Below are 17,770 nucleotides of genomic sequence, written 5' to 3'. Positions count from 1 at the left end.
CTGAAAAGTAATAGTTTTGGATATATGAGGTTTCCACCTGACTGCAAAGAAATGTAAACTCAATGAATACACACAACAGGCCAGTGGTCCTCAAAGTGGGGTCCAGGGACCTTCAGGCCAGGGTTCCTTGAGGGGTTCCAAATGGACCCTTACAGGGCTGTAACTCTGAGCTCTGTCCATTTGTATGCTGTCAGTGTTATGGGCGTTCATGGAAAGAAAGAAATGTAAGAACCAACTGCGAAAGACCACGACTAGACTGCGAGCACCATAGGATCGCATTCGCTAGCCTATTGACAGTCGGCCATGTTGTTCGCTGACTGTTATGTTGAGCTGTGTTGTGAGGTGTGTGTGTGTGTGTGTGTGTGTGTGTGTGTGTGTGTGTGTGAGTGTGAGTGTGAGTGAGTGTGAGTGAGTGTGTGTGTGTGTGTGTGTGTGTTTATGTGCGTGCGTTCTGTCAGTTCTCCGCCATAAGAGGGAGCGAGAGCACTTTGGCTGCTTCGGCGCTGTGGTGACTCACCTGGGCTGTTTACCTGAAGCAGCCCCTCCTCCTCCCCCCCTGCGGCGCACGGGAGGGAAAACACACCGAAAGAGTGGGAGGAGGTTGGGAGGTGTGTTGTCACAGAGAATACATTTCCCTGCAGAGAGAGAGAGGGAGAGGGAGGGAAAGAGGGGGGCTGAATGTTACCCAGACTGCCTCTGGGCGTGTCACAAAGCAGGTATACAGAAAGAGAGAGAGAGAGAGAGGCAGAGCAGCTTGGCAGGGGGAGGTGCTAAATACAAACCTGTCTGGGTGGAGTCACAGTGACCGCAACTGGGAGCGGCACAGGCTGGCTAAAGGCTGTCTGTGGCTCTGAGTTTGAATGGTGCACATGTATGTGCGTGTGTGTGTGAGTGAGTGTGTGAGTGTGTGTGTATGTGTGTGTTTGGGGGTGTATGTTTCTGGCCTGCTATGAGAACACACACCGGCGTTGACAGTGGAGCCGAGTGGAGCGCTTACCGTGGAGGACATGAGGTCCGAGAGAGAGGAGGGAAAGACCGGTGAGTGTGTGTGTGAGAGAGAGAGAGAGGTGGGAGGCAGGTGGATAGGAAGATCAGCAGCACAGGCTATAAAGATTGAGGTGTGTGTGTGTGTGTGTGTGTGTGTGTGTGTGTGTGTGTGTGTGTGTGTGTGTGTGTGTGTGTGTGTGTGTGTGTGTGTGTGTGTGTGTGTGTGTGTGTGTGTGTGTGTGTGTGTGTGTGTGTGTGTGTGTAATAAGATCCTCAGGGTTAATTTAACACAGAGAGTAAAAATGAAGACCAAGGGCACATGCACATGCCTTGTTTTCTTTATAATACTCTTTGTCGGTTAAATAATATTTAATTTACCCTGGGAATGATTAGTAGCTTTATCCATTACATCAGGGTCTCCATAATTAGGTTTTATTCATGTACCCAAAGTTCTTTGCCCAGGTATTCTGTTGTATTGTTGTGTTTACATTGTGTTCATACACTACAGCATCCCAGTCGTATTTATTGTTGTGGTTCAGATTAGTACTAAATGCTGACCTAGATATGACATGGGTATGGATCATATACACTAATACTTTGTTAATCTACCATAAGCGCTGTACATGACTGGGGAGTAGTTCTGGCTGGATGGAGTGCTGTACAGTATTACAGTGTTTAGCGGCTTAGTACACATTCATATGCATAGTCTGAGGACAGTAAACTATGAGTGTATTAGTACACATTATGATATATGATATGATTTCTTTATTTGATGTGGACATCACAAATACATTGGACGAACCAGATGTTTTGTTTACAGTGTCTATAGCACAAGTGCTAATTTTCAACACCTGTCCACAGGAAGCTCCTCTAAACAAAAATATATACTAATAATTAACATTATCAAAATAAAATCAAACCCAATACATTACTCGTGAAAACAAAAAAGACATAATCATTCATTCATAATGCATAGTCTGAGGACAGAAACTATGACTGGGCCCAAGATACTGTTGAAGTAGGAATGAGGTCACTTCCTTGTACATATTTTACATGTTCCAAAAAATTATAGATAGATTCTTTGATAGATTCTTTATTCATTCTGTTTGTTCAGAAGTGCTATGCTTCAGCTGACAAATGATCTCTGAGCTAGACTGGTTCATAACACGGGTACGGTATGTCATCATGCTGATGGCATGAGGTAATATTGATGGTACAGCGGGTGTGTTGCGTCATTGGTATAATAGCGTTGCCCTTTTTAACCACTGGGGTCTCGTACGTTGATGTCATTCTGCTGCTACCTTATGTTGAACCCCCCGCAATCTGTCTGGAAACGTTTTATGATTTTATGGAGTTTGTTTTTATTACTCACAGTTAATGAAGCATAGCCAGACAACAAAACAAAATGCTAAGACTCTCTCTTCAAAAGATTGAAAAGTACCTTTAGATTTGCATCCACCCTATACTGTCTCAACCTGCCCTGCACATAAAATGCAGTCTCTGTTGGCATTTTTGTTCGAAATAGTATCAGTGTTTTAGTTCAATGACGACATGGAAATCAATCACCTTGCCTAAGTACTTGTATTCCTTAATCATTTCTACATTGTTACGTGTGTTTTGAAAATAGCCGATCTGCAAGCTCACAATGTGTCGCTATACGCGACATGTTGTGAGCTTGTAGATCGGCATGAAACTGCCAAAGTATACTTTAAATCGGGACATATACTTATTTGACATAGTGCATACCGTGTACAGTTTCTATGCCTCAGGCATAAATGACATAGAAGACATGTTCTGGCATAAAATGACATGTATATGACAGTACAATACAATAATTCAACCATGACTGTAATGACTCATAACCTTCATATGTAACACATAGAAGACTCCAACTCATGTCAAAACCGTTCTGTATGGGTGTAGGAAATATAAATGTTGTTCATTAAGTTATGACAGGTTGGTTAGATTAGTGACATTTGCCGTTCACCTACTGTAGAGATGTCATAATGGTTTCAGTACAGCTGGACAGAACAAGAGAAGTTACACAAGGTCGTAGCCTACTTTCATGCCCTTGCATCGCATGCCCGTGTGTGTGTGTGTGTGTGTGTGTGTGTGTGTGTGTGTGTGTGTGTGTGTGTGTGTGTGTGTGTGTGTGTGTGTGTGTGTGTGTGTGTGTGTGTGTGTGTGTGTGTGTGTGTGTGTGTGTGTGTGTGTGTGTGTGTGTGTGCGCACATTTGTGCGTGTGCGCACATTTGACTTTGTATGTATGTGTTTGTAAGTGTGCACGTTTATGTACATGTGTGTCTGGGTGAGCACATGTGGGGTGTTCTGGTGATGTTTGAAGCGATGGGACTGAGTTTGATCCTGCCTTGAATTTGTGTGTCACACAATGTGCTGCATCCATGACACAACACACTGTGAGCTTGTAGCTCTGCTATTTTCGTCGCACGACGAAGTATAAATTGGTTCACTTCACCGCCGGTCCATTGCGCCCTCGGAGGCCTCATCTCCAAATTGCAGTTGTTAATGAGTTTGCTGGTGACAGATGGCGCCATCAGAGCCAGTGTCACCCTCACAGAGTCCTGTAGCGTTGTGCTTAACTTGTCCCATCCTCAACCAAGACCGCTAGAAATAGAACACGGTGTACACCTCCATGGGGAGAAGAGCTTAGTTCACCTTTTTTTCTTTGACTATTGTTTCTATTCATCTATTGTGTGTGTGCGCGCCCCTGAACACGGCAGGCTATTGTACATTCATCTGCGCAAACATAACACTGCATTTGAACAATGAACCCACTGACAAAAGAACAGGTCTTTTACGCTCGCCCGTGTCCATTTTTGGCAAATTCCGGGTGACAGAATGGAGCCAGATGCAGAATCGGTTCCACTGACTGGACCCTGTGGAGTTGAAATGCCTTGCTTAAGAGCACAAAGGGCGTTGTGTACCACACCAGTCATTCAGTGCTCCAGTTCTCCACCCTGACAGGGTGGAGAAATTGACTCTATGATTCCTCTCTGGGACCCCCAATCTACACTGTATTCTCAATGTTAACTCTGAGATTGTATGACAAAGCAGCATCTGCCCCATTCAGCAAAAAATCTAATTTTACTGCCATCCTGTAACTCAGAGATTGTACAAATGGATGCATTTGTATACTCTCTGAGTTACACACCTGTAAAGGTACATTTGGCTACTAACTATCATTCGTTTACCTGGCTGGGGACCCCCTTGAATCCCATCAAGGACTCCTCGTTGAGAACCAGTATGCTAGGCAACTGGACAATTGTGTTGAACCCTCCAGTTGTTAATTTTAGCAGTCAGTGATGACATTGTTGTTCCACTAAGCAGCTGACATGTCACTGATTTCCCAACTCTTTATTGTGGGAATGTAACCATGGAATGTCATGGTTTGGCTGGGACACACACTAAAATGTATTAGGTCCCAGCCAGGTTTGATTCCCGGGCCCTGGGTATGTGTCGAGGTGTCCATGAGCAAGAGCAAGCGCTTTCCCCTGAGCACTCACAGAACCATCTGCATCAGCTGGGTGAAGCTGAAAACTGAATTTACCCTGTGGGATTAACCAGGTCTCCTCCTACTGGTTTCCATAATATTGTGATAAAGATAAGATGTGTTTTTATCCTGGTGTAAACTTTGAGTAAAGTCATAACATTTTCTGAACTTATTTAGAGTCTGCTCTAGCTGACTGAAATGAATGAACAATGAATGCCTCTAGCTGTTTGGTCATCATATGATTCATATCTGTAATACTGATCATCATTTCTCAAAATGATCTTGTGTGCAAATATCCTCTGAAATCACCAATGGAATCTCCAATATTGAGGTCTTTGGTCAAATATATCTACCAGCAGCGACAGCGAGGCTGGTATTGTTTGTGTAACGAAACTGCACGAGTGTTAGTTGAGATCATGTAGGTTGTATCTTGGATACTTGTTCACATGTTATTGTTATTCAGATATGTTTTTGCTTGACCACAATCCACAAAGGTTAATGATGTTATTAGATAGCATGTTGTTTAGACAGATGCTATGTTCATTGTTTACCTGGTATCCTATTTTCTTTGAGGTACTACAGTGTAGTGTATTTACCAAGTCATTTTTATAGAATAGAATGGAAAAATGTTATTGGCATTAAAGACAAAAAAGACAAAACTTGTTGACTAGGGTTCATGCTGAATACTCTGCTTATTCTGATTTCGCACTTGTAAGTCGTTCTGCATAAGAGCGTCTGCTAAATGCCTAAATTGTAATTGTTAATTGTCACAACAGAAGGCTGACTTTGAAGATCGGTGTGGTTCAACCAAGGGCATTGGGAGTAGGTGGTCAACAGATACTGCATGGCTAGCTTTAGCAGATACCACTCATTTCCATTAACATTGTCACAATAACATTGTGGCAGCGCAGCGGCCGACGATGGAGGGCTCATCTGAGGACGACATAGAGAGAGTAGCAGCTTGTTATCATATTATGCTAAGCTTCCAGACAGACATTCAGTAACCGGAGTGTTAAGGCTTTTCTAACTATTTGACCAGTAAATATTTGACTACAGACTCCTATCTGAAAATATTTATTTGCATTTTCTTAAATAGATCTGGTTGCTTGTTTCTCTCGCAGAATCTGGCAACACTGGTGCGGGTGTGTGCTCGTCATATTTTTACTTAGTCCTACGGCGGCAGATCTACAAGCTCCCTACTTTTGACACACAACACCGCTGTACGACAAGAGCATACATTAGACATTGTAATTGTGAACAGGCTGGTCCAGGTTCTCCACTCTCTTCCACTGTCACATCTCTGGCAGCGTGCCTAATCTGACCATAATAAACGTGTGAATCAATTATATATCTGCACTCACCACCCATGCACTGACCTCAGTTGTAATGCAAACCCACAGGCATACATTATGCACGCAGGCACACACACACATTCTTTAAAACTGTTTCTTCATAGACAAAGGTGTGTGTGTGTGTGTGTGTGTGTGTGTGTGTGTGTGTGTGTGTGTGTGTGTGTGTGTGTGTGTGTGTGTGTGTGTGTGTGTGTGTGTGTGTGTGTGTGTGTGTGTGTGTGTGTGTGTGTGTGTGTGTGTGTGTGTGTGTGTATACACTCAGGCGCTTGACACTTTGAATATTAAGACTTCACACACAAACATATGCAGACATATATGCGTAAATAGATACTTAAATAAAGTAAATATATACTGGACTGTGTGCACATATATAATACGGATATAACATTTTGAAATAGGACCCTTGCACACAGCGCTGATCAATGTGCATACTTTGCTATCTTTGCCTTCAGCTTACTACTGTTATTATTCTTAATTATGTATTTATTGCTGCTATAATGTTGAGGAACCGAAACCATATAATCTTTACACTTGTGTACACAATGTAAAATTAAAACTCTTGACTATGTAAGGTTAGTGAGCTGGAAGCAGTTTTGCATGAGTCTCTCAGTTTGCGCAGTAAGGATGTTAGCATGTACATTTGACACCAGTGGTGGTAGAAGTACTCAAATTTTCAATACCACAATTGTAGAAATGCTCTGTTACAAGTAGTTACAAGAAGGCCTGTATTCAACATTTTACTTGAGTAAAAGTGTAAAGGTATTGGCATCAAAATATATTTAAAGTACCAAAGTAAAATAAAGATTTTTCTCAAATCTGGTATTTTCTAATAGGCGAAGTATAAAATACAGCGGTTAATTTTGTTTGTAATAAAGTCTAAATCTCCAAAGTCACTAGTAACTAAGCTGTGAAATAATTGTAGTGGAGTAAAAAAGTACAATATTTGCCTCTGAGATGTAGTGGAGTAGATAATTCTATTCTAAAGTTGCAATACTAAAGTATTCAAAATTGGAAATATCCAGTAAAGTTTAAAAAAAACTCCATATTGTACGTAAGTACGGTACTTAGTTACTTTCCACCACTGCTATAACAGACAGTAATGTTTCTGGTTTTCTCATTGGTGGTGAATTAGAATTAGGTTGGTGAATCCCCTGGTCAACAGGTTGAGACTGAGCCAGCGCATGCATTATTTATACCCATATATTATACAGTAGAAAGCCACTGTAATACCCTGAGTGGGAAATGGACCTGACCTTTACATGTAGGTGCTTTTCTGTGTTTAGCTAAGCTTACACAGGGTGAATGGCTGTGTTTGAGGCGTCAGAATGGTTATTCTCCGTTTTCTTCAGCTACCAACAGAAAAACTGAAAACACAGGTTCGGTTCATCGTTCCCTGTTGTGGGAACAGTTCTGTCTACCCCTGTATAAAGTCATGACCATGTTTTAAAAGAGTCCCTCCTCTTGTTTTACCACCCACCTGAGTCAGTGTGCTTGCTATTTCATTCTCTCTCTCTCTCTCCCTCTCACTTTGGAGCCTGCGTTTCATATTGATGTTTTCCTGTCATCCCTTTGTCTTGATTTGTAAACAGCATACTCTTTTTGAGATCACAGATCATTTTGTGTAGAAAGAAAATGTAGCTCGGAACATCCATTTTCGGTCTCTTTTATGAGTGCTTTTAGCAAGACCTCTCAGCCTCACAAGGTCCAAAACCGACCTCATGAGAGCTGTAGGAGGTACATTAAGGATTTTGAAAGGCTGAACAGACAGCTTGAGTGGATACGCTATGTTTATTCCATGTGGTAGATGGACCGTGGTGACCTGTGCAATCCACACTATGTCATATGTATCTACCGCACAAGATAATTGTCCAGAGAGACAGAAGTCTTATCTGCGGTAGCATGCACTGTAAAGCAAATACAGATTATGAATATCGCACGACCCTTAACCCATTAAGACCTTAGGCCGATTCTAAATCGGCAGTTCTCAAACTTTTCCGTACCAAGGTCCCCCAAATTGATATATATATGGCCGCGAGCCCCCATCTGAAAATGTTTTGTGCCAGGGACCCCCAGAAGAGAAGACTTGTGTTAAAAGAAATTCTAAAATTTTAAAACATTTTTGATATTAAAAAAAAAAAATGTTTTAAATGCAGATGTACAAGCTCTCAGCACGGCACGAAGTGACACACTGTGAGCTTGTACATCTGCAATTTGCTAAATTGTTTTGCTACATCTGCATCTGCTATTTTCGAGAACCACTGTTCTGAACCAATGTTCTAAATCCATTTTTTTTTAAATGTATGATGCTATATTTAGTATAAAGCTAAAATCTAAAGTGACACAGATGCTCTCCCGGCTTTAATGGGTTAATATGCAGGTAACAGGGTTCACCCTGGTTCACCCGGCTTGTATTTTCTTGCATGGCAGCGTGTTGGAGCTATTACCTGCATGATGAGTTTGATCAAGATCTGAAGCAGACTGCTGTCATCATCTCCCATAGCAATCTGGCCTCATCTTCTTGTACGCTGTAATCAGAGGAGGCCAGAGATCAGAAGGCATATGTTGCTCTCCTGTGGTAGCACCGTGCACACTGTGACAGCTGTGGGCATATTCGTGCACATGTGCGTACACACACACACACACGTGCGTACACGCACACACACACGTACACGCACGCGCGCACACACGCACGCACGCACGCACACATACGCATACGGACACAAATACACACACACATACAGAAGCTCATTCAGATACACACACACGCCCACCCAAATACACACACAAACTGTACATACAGATGCTCATGCATTTGTAATCACACTCGCATGCAAACACACGCGCACACGCACACGCACTCTTTCCCTCACACACACCCTCTGGCTCACACGCATATATAGTTGGCTTTTTGCCCTGAGACAGGGGAGGTACAGTATAAAGATCTACAGCCTGTATAATGATTGAAAGTCACTCTGGAATACAAAGCTAATTTATTTATAATGATCACCATGCAGTCATTAGAAGTTCATTGCAGTCAAGTGTCGTTCTGATGATCACTCCCCAAGTGATCCAAAAGAACTACAGTATACTAGGCCAATGCATGCTGTTGCTTACGTTCTTCTTTTTTATATGATACATTTTTTAATATGTTTAACATTTTTCATATCAACGAATCGATGCAAAAAAAATAGTATATAGATTTGTCTGAGTAACCACGATTTCATATTTTGACGTACAATGGTGTAGCTGAAAAATACAGAAAGTAGACAAAACATGTACAGTATGATCTCACAATGTGATTGTATGACGTTCTGCATAGTAGTGTATATGTGTATGTCTTCTTAAATGTCATCATGATTTGCAGAGTGCAGAGTGCAGAGTGCACGGGGATCTCATTTTAAATAAGCCTTGTGCTTTTATGAGCAATCCAGTTTAGAGGACCTTGTACTTCCATGTACTTTTACCATGTCTTTCTAGATAAAGTATTCAATCAATCAATCAAAATCAATGTGTCACAATGCAACACACCGTGATTTTGTTGATTAGCTATTTTCTGTATTACATTTTTTTTAAGTAAAAGAAATGTCAATATTTGCCCCTAAAATTGATTAGTTTGATTAACTGTTGCACCCCTATTGCTAGTATTATTGATACAGAATATTACATGTATTGTTAGAGGTTTGTTCACCTGGGTTTCTATACTTTGTGCTCATTCCTGGTCAGAAATATAGGCTACATGTGTCTCTGGAGACAAACGTGTATGATAATATTTTACTGTACATACCGTACTACTGTATATGAACTTAAATATGATCAACCCATTTGGGTTCATGTAGCTACACTTTCTTTACATTCTTTACACATTTGGGTCCATATTTGCATATACTGTAGTTAAATGAACACTAAACTGTGTGATTTCAGGGCATGATACAGAGCCCATGGGTCAGTTATGATATAGGGATACAAGTAAGTTTGCTGCGGTCATCGTTTACGTTTAGTAAGTCTATCGTAGTCCATAAATGGCAATGCATTTGTACATACAGGACAGGAACACCCCAGATATTAAAGTCTTTCTGAGCTTTATACGGTATAGCATTTGTTAAAGTTTATTTGTTCGCGGTGTTGGTTTTTCAAAGCGGAATTGCTTACAGCAGGAATGTAGGAAAGGCTTGTGGTGAAGCATCCTTTGTTTCTGGTAACTCTGCATGCACATGTCTGTCACCACAAGGTTTTTTGTTGCGTTAGCTTTTTCATATTTGGACATTGTTCAGCATTTCAGTTGACTTATATCATTTTATGTCAAAAATACAAAATATAGAAGTTGATCATTTTCTGGTGTAGCGACTTTGAACCGACGATACGTCGTACGACAAAGTATAAAACAAGTATAAAAGGTTTGCGGCCCACCCATCTGACCACTTAACATGGCGGGCTACTTGTGTTTTCAGAACATATTTATTTTAACGATCAATTAATGTATTGTTTTTTGTCTTGGATCAATGGAACCAACATAGTATACTTTAAGTTCCTATTTACCGGTACCAATGAAAACTCATCTTTCAAGGTTTCCAAAAAATAAAATACAATGACATTTCTTGTTTAACATAAATTGTTTTATATTAATGTTATATTATCAATAAAATCATAGTGTTTTGCCAATGATTTTGGGGAGACCCACTTCCAACACCCTCTGGCAAACCCACAGGTTGAGAATCACTGGGTTAATGTTTGGTACACAGCCATCTGAGTGAGAAACCTTCCAGGGAATGCTGCAGGTGCTTTGATGTCACATTGTACTAGCTGGAGTATCTACCTGCAATGCTACTGCAAAAAAACTGTCTCTGCACAGTAGAGTCATTACTTTTTATCCCTTAGCTCCACTTCCCCCCACACACACATCCCCCCGCATCCCCCCCATCCCCAGCAGACAGCACATTACTGCTGTGCACCAGCACCGCCAGACCCCACGAGGAAAGAACAGGGCAGAGACAGTGTGGGAAAATACTGCAGGAGTTGTCGGGAGCGTCGCAAGGAAACAAAAATACCTCAATCCGTTGCTCTATTTCCAGATTATTGTGGGAACTGACAATCAAATAGTAATCCAAGGATTGTGGGATTTTATTTTGACATGTTGAGATTCCATAGTAGTGCTTTCATCGCAAAAGAAATACCCCCCCCCCCCCCTCCTCCCGTCATCTACTTTATGGCACATTTAATATGAAAAAAGTAAAGCCCATAATGCAGGATCAATGTACTTATATGGCTGGGGCTTTGTGCAATATAATAGGAGAGCATTTTGTTATCTCTTGAGAGCTGTCCTTCAGCGACTGGCAGGATTGGGGTTGTCACAGTCGTAGCTTTAGACAATAGCTGTCGGGCATATTTGTTCCATAGCAGCTAAAGTAGTCTGACCAGACCAACCTTTCCCTCTGATGGAGGGCTGGGCAATTAAACAAAAATGTATCGAAACCGATATTTAGAACCAATAACCGACTTATTTTTGCTCATGTAGGTGAATCGAATAATCGAGAAGCAGGGGTTCATTTTTATCAATCTTTTTATTTCTTATTTAGCCTTGCCTATTATCGAATCTACACTAAGAAATTCTAGCAGATTTTGCATGATCGACTAAATTCATTAGTGTGATAAATCACTTAACCCTGTGTTATACTTTGTTCAATCTGGGAACCCATTCGGTAAAAGGAAACTATTTTGCAGAATCTGTCTTGAGAGATTCTACTTTGTTGTACAATGGTGCATTTTTCTTTTTTTAATGTCATTCATTATCGTAATTGAGACAAAAGTTTGAAATAATCGTCATATTGATTTGAAGTTATGTCGCCCCGCCCCCAGCCTGACTTATACTTTGCCGTACAGCGGTATCTGTGACACATTGTGAGCTTGTAGATCGGCTGTTTTTGACACGTCGTATTCTCTGTTAAGCGTCTAAAATACCAGGGTACCAGTCTATGTAGATTGTTATGTTAAATAGTCCTTTAAGGTCAATACTTTCTGAAACATGCACTTCTCAGGCACCAAGAGCAATGGTGAGGTTTAGGAAATGGGAAAAGTCAAATTCATGCACATAATTAAGATGGATTTATTTAATGGTCACGGTTCGCTTAATCATTTGCCATTGCCTTATTCCTAATGCAGATAATCCGCTGCAAGTAAAACTGTGGGGACATAACTTGTTGAATTTATAATGCTTTATTGAAGACAGATGTAAATTATTCATTTTTATCCATTTTGAATCTACAGTATACCGCTGTCCAATGAGACACGCATTCATATGATGTAGTGTAGTGCTCCTGCATATATTGATGTAGCTTCATACTGTTAAGATATATCAGTAAATAAGAGGACAATTACAGTAATATGAGGAGGATCTATAGTAAAGGTACTATGTGTAAGCATTGTCTTGCATTATCTTAGGCAAATATAGTGTATAGCTGAACCACTTCAAGCCAAACAGAACTGAACAGTGAGACAGAAGGTGAGGAAATTACTTAAAGTGATTTTTTATTCTAATTAAGTCTTACATAGCTCTCTATCTGATAGCAATCACTGTGCTTGTTCAGTAACAGGGGTCTCCCCGTCTCTCCACCACTTTAGTGAACAGAAAATGAGAAAATACATTTTCAGGGATACCAATTTTATCCAGTCAGGAGAGAGAACTCATTCATGATGACAGGATAAACAAGAGAAATTGGAAGCGATCAAACAAAACAATGAGCAGACAAAATTGGAACTGGAACACTATCTAAAGCTGATCATTATGTGATCTTTCTCTCTCCTGATAGGAATAAATTGGGACTCTGAATCTGCAAATGTATTTTCTGTTTACTAAAGAGCTGGAGAGACGAGGGAGAGCTGTTCACGCTATAGCAATGACTCTAATTTTAACAAAATAAAACCTATTAGGTGCAAAATGGAAGGATACATTTTTTATAAATCTTTTTAACTATTTATATTTTTTCGAATTTAACATGGGTGCAGCAATCAACAATGTTGTCCCCAATCCAGAAAAAAAAGTGTCCCAGTGTCCTAGTATATCTAATCTTCTCCAGCGGCAATAATTTCATCATTACATTACATTACATTACATTACATTACAGTCATTTAGCAGACGCTTTTATCCAAAGCGACTTACAATAAGTGCATTCAACATAGGTAGGGAACGAAACTACTAATCACCAGAAGTCTTAAGTGCATTTCCTGCAAAAACAAGCAACCAAGAGTATACCTAGCGCTAAGGTAAAAGTGCTATATATCAGCTACCTAAAAAAAAAAAATATCGACTAAACAAGATCCAATAAAACAGTACAACAATAAAACAAGAGTTTGTACAACTAGTTAACAACAAGTAAGCCAGACAAAGAGGAAGGGTAGTGTTTCCTGAAGAGGTGGGTTTTCAGCCTGCGGCGAAAGATGGGCAGTGACTCTGCTGCCCTGACATCAGTGGGAAGTTCATTCCACCACTGTGGGGCCAGAACAGAAAAAAGGTTGTGACCGTGTCGATCGACCAGAAGGACCCTTCATCATCTCCTCAACCCACTGGAAGAAGGAAGGTGGCGTTATAGATTTCCAATGAATGAGAGTGAGACGTCGAATTACAAGTGAAGCAAAGGCTATAGCGTTTGACTGATGTTTTGTGGGCTTATATTCAGTGGGGAGTAGCCTGTCCCCAAAGATGGAAGTATATGGGTTGGGATTAATTGTCATATTGTAAATATGTGAGAATGTTTTAAAAAAAAACTGGTTCCAAATGTCTGTCAATGTCTGTCCAACTCTATACCTTTCCAAGCACATGTACTTCTGCACAGCATGATCACCATACAACAGCCACTGCTTTCTCCGTGTGTGCGTACGCGTGTGTGCGTGTGCGTGCATGTGTGCGTGCGCGTGTGTGCGTGCGTGCGTCCTGGTTTGTGACAGCCTTGAAATAATCAGGAGCAGGGATGCGATGGTCTTGTCCTGGCTAGCAGCGCTGCAGTAGTGGGAGGTTGGGTTGAGAAGATGATTGAATGGACCGACCGTGGAGTGTGGAGAAGAGAGTGGTCTTCTCTGCTCCTGAGTAATGACAGTAATGGCTCGCAAAGCTGTCTGCACACAGAAAAAAATAATGGTTCTTAAATGGTTCTTTAAAAGGCGATATGGTTCCACAAAGAACTATTCCAGACCATTTTATTTAGTGAATGGTTCTTCATGTTTCTCATATGGTTCTAGAGAACCTTTTTTGTCAAAGACCACTGAGGCACCTTTAACCACCTAAACCCCTGCATCCCAATTTTGGGCTTGTCTTAATAAGCGAACATTTGGGGAAATTGACGTATATCTGCTATTTTCGGCTAAGAGATTTGGTGCAGATGGAATAAAGGAGTGGACCCTGGGGGACACTGGTCGATGAAGTATAGAATCATTTTCTATGGAATCACTCTGAAGAACCAGTTTCGGTTCCAGTTGGCACCTTTCTGTGTGTGCAAAGCCAGCAGAGAGAGGCTGGATAATGACAACACATACACTGCTGTGTGGTTCACATGACCCCGGGCACTTTAGATGGCTTTACAGATGGCATGTGTGACACAGCATGTTGTCTTGAGATATTGTATAGTAGTGTATGATTTGTCTTTGCTAAACTTGCATCGCATTGCTCGCCTATTTTCTGTGAAAGCTCTATATATTGATAGTAATCGTTGCTATAGAGTGTGTCTCTGCGGCTCTAGTAAACAGGAAATACATTTTCTGGAGCGAGAGAGCTGGAGAGACAGGGGGTCGAGGGAGAACCCTGTTACTGAACTAACACTATAGCAATCCTTGCAATAAGCTATTTAACACTTGTTTTAATTTTAAGAAATGCAATTACTTACACTCACTTTGAAGTTTTTCAGCATGGCTAAAACACTAAACCGCCCATTCTCTGAACCAAATGTATAGCGGCCCAAACCCATTTGTCAAATGAATTCACTCTTTTGGAGAAACCTTATTCAGGTATTTAGACACAATTTGCAGATCTCATTCACTCTTTCTGCAAAATTCTGCACTTGTGTTCCAAAATTCTTATCATTGTTTACACACAACAGCTCAAAATGGTTCACACTAATTTCTAATGATGTGATCAAACCAGTTGGACAGACTACAGTCAAATATCCTTAAAGGAGACACACCATGAATTTCACTTTTTTTTTTTTTTTTTGTATTTTGGGCTCCCCAGTGTCTCTTGTACCCCAAAAAATATTTTTTTTTAACATTCAGTCATTCATTCTCATTTCATAGATTTTCAGAATGGGCGTGTCTGAACAGGCCGATCTCAGAATGGCATGTTTGCTTACATCACGAAACATTCTGCCCATGTATTTTGACAGACAGAATTGCTCAGTAGCACCCCTCTGCCCAACAGGACGTTTTGGTATTGCAGCTGAAAGTGCTTTATAAGCCTGAGAGAATTGACTTGGGATGAGTATATCTGAGTGTTGATTTAGGCTCAAACCTTTTGAAAATGGTTTGAGGGACATACACCATATGATATTAAATATAAAAAAAAAAAATTTAATTCATGGTTTGTCTCCTTTAATATATTACCAAGTTAGCCAACCACATGCCTTGCCACTAGTGCAAAATGGTACACATTTCCGGTCTCCTAAGTAGGTGCGATCAGACCTCACTAACGTCCAATGATCACTGTGGGTTGCTGACACAGACAGTTCTCAAACAACGATAATTTCCTCCCGATTTGTCTGTCTGAAAAAGACCATTTTAATGTCAAAATGTTTTGAACATATGTGGCTAGTGAAGACCGTCTCCAGTATTTACCATGGGGCAAACCATGTAACCATGGGGCAAACTCGCGGCCTACTTCTGGTCTCCTAAAGGGCCGGGCACCTACGTTACACAGACACAGGATGTCAAGCAAAGTTTGGCAGTCTTGCTTTCTTTTGATATGTCTTTGCTACAGTATTACAGTAAAAGTTCAGAGGGCACAGGTGGCAGAGGGGGGGAAGGAAGTTTTTATTCATTGTCAGGAGGTTTAGTGTGAGCGTGAGCAGCAGGATCATGAACAGGCAGTGCATACTGTCTATTGGCTCTGCTAGATCTGCTAACAAAAATAGCAGATCTATAAGCTCACAACACGTTGTGATGCGACACGTTGTGTGTTGTTTGTTTTATGACCTACCTCTCCCTTAATGGAAACGTAACAAGAAAGCATCACAGAACTTCATGGGTTGGAAAAGTTTCAAGACCCATAGGTTCTGGGTGACCCTTACAGTTGAAAAGAGCTACGGTATATATGGTGGTTTGGGTCTGTAGAGTTACGCCAATAGTTTGCCTTCTACCATACAGACCTTTCCTCATCCCAATAGAAGAGTGTGTGGCAGTGTAAGGTTTTGACCGAAACCCATATACCAGGGGAAATGGAATTGGCCGGTGGTGACATACTGTAGGTGTGTGGAATCCTGTCAAGGCTGGGTCTAGCACACCAGAGGGTTTTCCCCTCATTCTTGGCAAGGGAGAGATATTTCATGTGGTGGACAAAGTCCTCTGGCTGGCTGGAACCAGCATAAAGACATGACGGTGAGGGGGAATTAATCTGTCATTGACTTTGATTTTGCAGTTGCCTCACATTTTTTTGTGTACTGTTATGTGATTTTCATTTAGAGTTTTCTTTGTTCTTAGTTTGTATGCAAGGGCTGAATATACAAACATTCAATACTGTATTTACAATAAATTCACTGTTAATTGTGATAACTATACTTTTTTAATTGTAAACATTTGAAAAAGAAATAAAAAAACTTTCTGTAACTACATCCCCATTTATTTATGTAGAGTCGACTGTAGTGTTTTAAATATATATTAACTGGCTGTGTATGATCTGAAAGCATTGTTTGCTTTTGAGCGTGGATAAAATGGTTTTGAGGTGATTTTGACAGAAGAGTCTGTAGCTTGAAGATATTTGGTTTTGTGTTCAAAGTGGTGAGAAAATGGCTGAAGGTTTCAAGAAATGTGTCTTTGCAATTTTGAAGGGCTGTAACAGGCTGTTCCACACGCTGAAATACCCACAAAATAAAGACCATTCCCGGAGACTTTGCCTCGCCTTGAATTCAACTAGACGTGGAGGCCGGCTGAGAGCCTAAAAGTGGGGGGCCATTATTCCTTTTGAGCCAAAAGTGTTTACGTGTGTGTGTGGGATGGTAATGATAGGACCTTGGATCGATGGGAAGGTATATTTGAGGGAATTACTGTTTGCCGCTCTAAATTACTCTCCGTTCTCGCTGCATCTGAAAGGATCACACACTCTTTTGTCGCTGGTGTTGTGACTTGACTACCAAATATGAAAGGAATCATAACAGTTGAAAACAACAGGCGAGAACTTGGAATACACCCAGCAAAAATACTTGCTACTAAAATACTGAATAGAATAAAATGACATACTAAAAGTGGAAGATGCCGCAAGTTGTCTCTTTCTGTGCAGCGCTAAGCAACTGCTAATCACGATGAAGAATAAATCACAGCAAAGTTAATCCAAAGAGCCTATTTACGGATCTGAAGATGACCGTAAGGTATAGCACTCAAAGCAGTTTTGGAATGCATACTTCCATCCCTCTCGGCTCCTACAGAGTGATCAAAGGCAAGCAGCCATGGCTGCCTGCGACACATATAAGGAAAGCCTGTAGGTAAACAGAGGAATAAGAGGATTTGGGTTGCAAGGCGGCAGTGAAAGATTGCTCTCTCAGGGAAACAAACTCCTTTTGCGACAAGCGATACAGAGCTGCCCAACGTGTCTCCGCAGTCCTGAGTTTGACAGAGAGCGATGGACTGTCCCTTCCACTCTTATCGGTACCGCTGCAGCCCCGTGCTGTCTGGCTGCAGGCCTGGGGAGGCCCACTCTCTCACACACACGTGTACACACATGCAAAAACAC

At 41.1% G+C, this 17,770-nt stretch overlaps 1 protein-coding gene across 3 annotated transcripts in view; it reads left to right on the top strand.

Annotated features, from left to right (window-relative positions):
• LOC311049583 (kazrin-like) overlaps positions 1-17,770 on the top strand; it is an 84,213-nt gene that overhangs the window by 56,412 nt on the left and 10,031 nt on the right. The window contains exon 1 of one of the 3 annotated variants that reach the window (XM_084063243.1): positions 763-1,038. The exons of the other annotated variants lie outside the window; for them this stretch is intronic. Coding sequence (XP_083919369.1) covers positions 1,008-1,038 — 31 coding nt within the window. The 5' untranslated portion in view covers positions 763-1,007. Of the gene's footprint in view, positions 1-762; positions 1,039-17,770 lie in introns of those variants that run through there. 3 annotated transcript variants of the gene reach the window in all.

Source organism: Gymnoscopelus microlampas, assembly GCF_963454915.1.
Source record: "Gymnoscopelus microlampas genome assembly, chromosome: 7".
Lineage (NCBI taxonomy): Eukaryota > Metazoa > Chordata > Actinopteri > Myctophiformes > Myctophidae > Gymnoscopelus > Gymnoscopelus microlampas.
The sequence above is the reverse complement of the archived record's forward strand: the minus strand, read 5'-3'. Positions and strand labels throughout refer to the sequence as shown.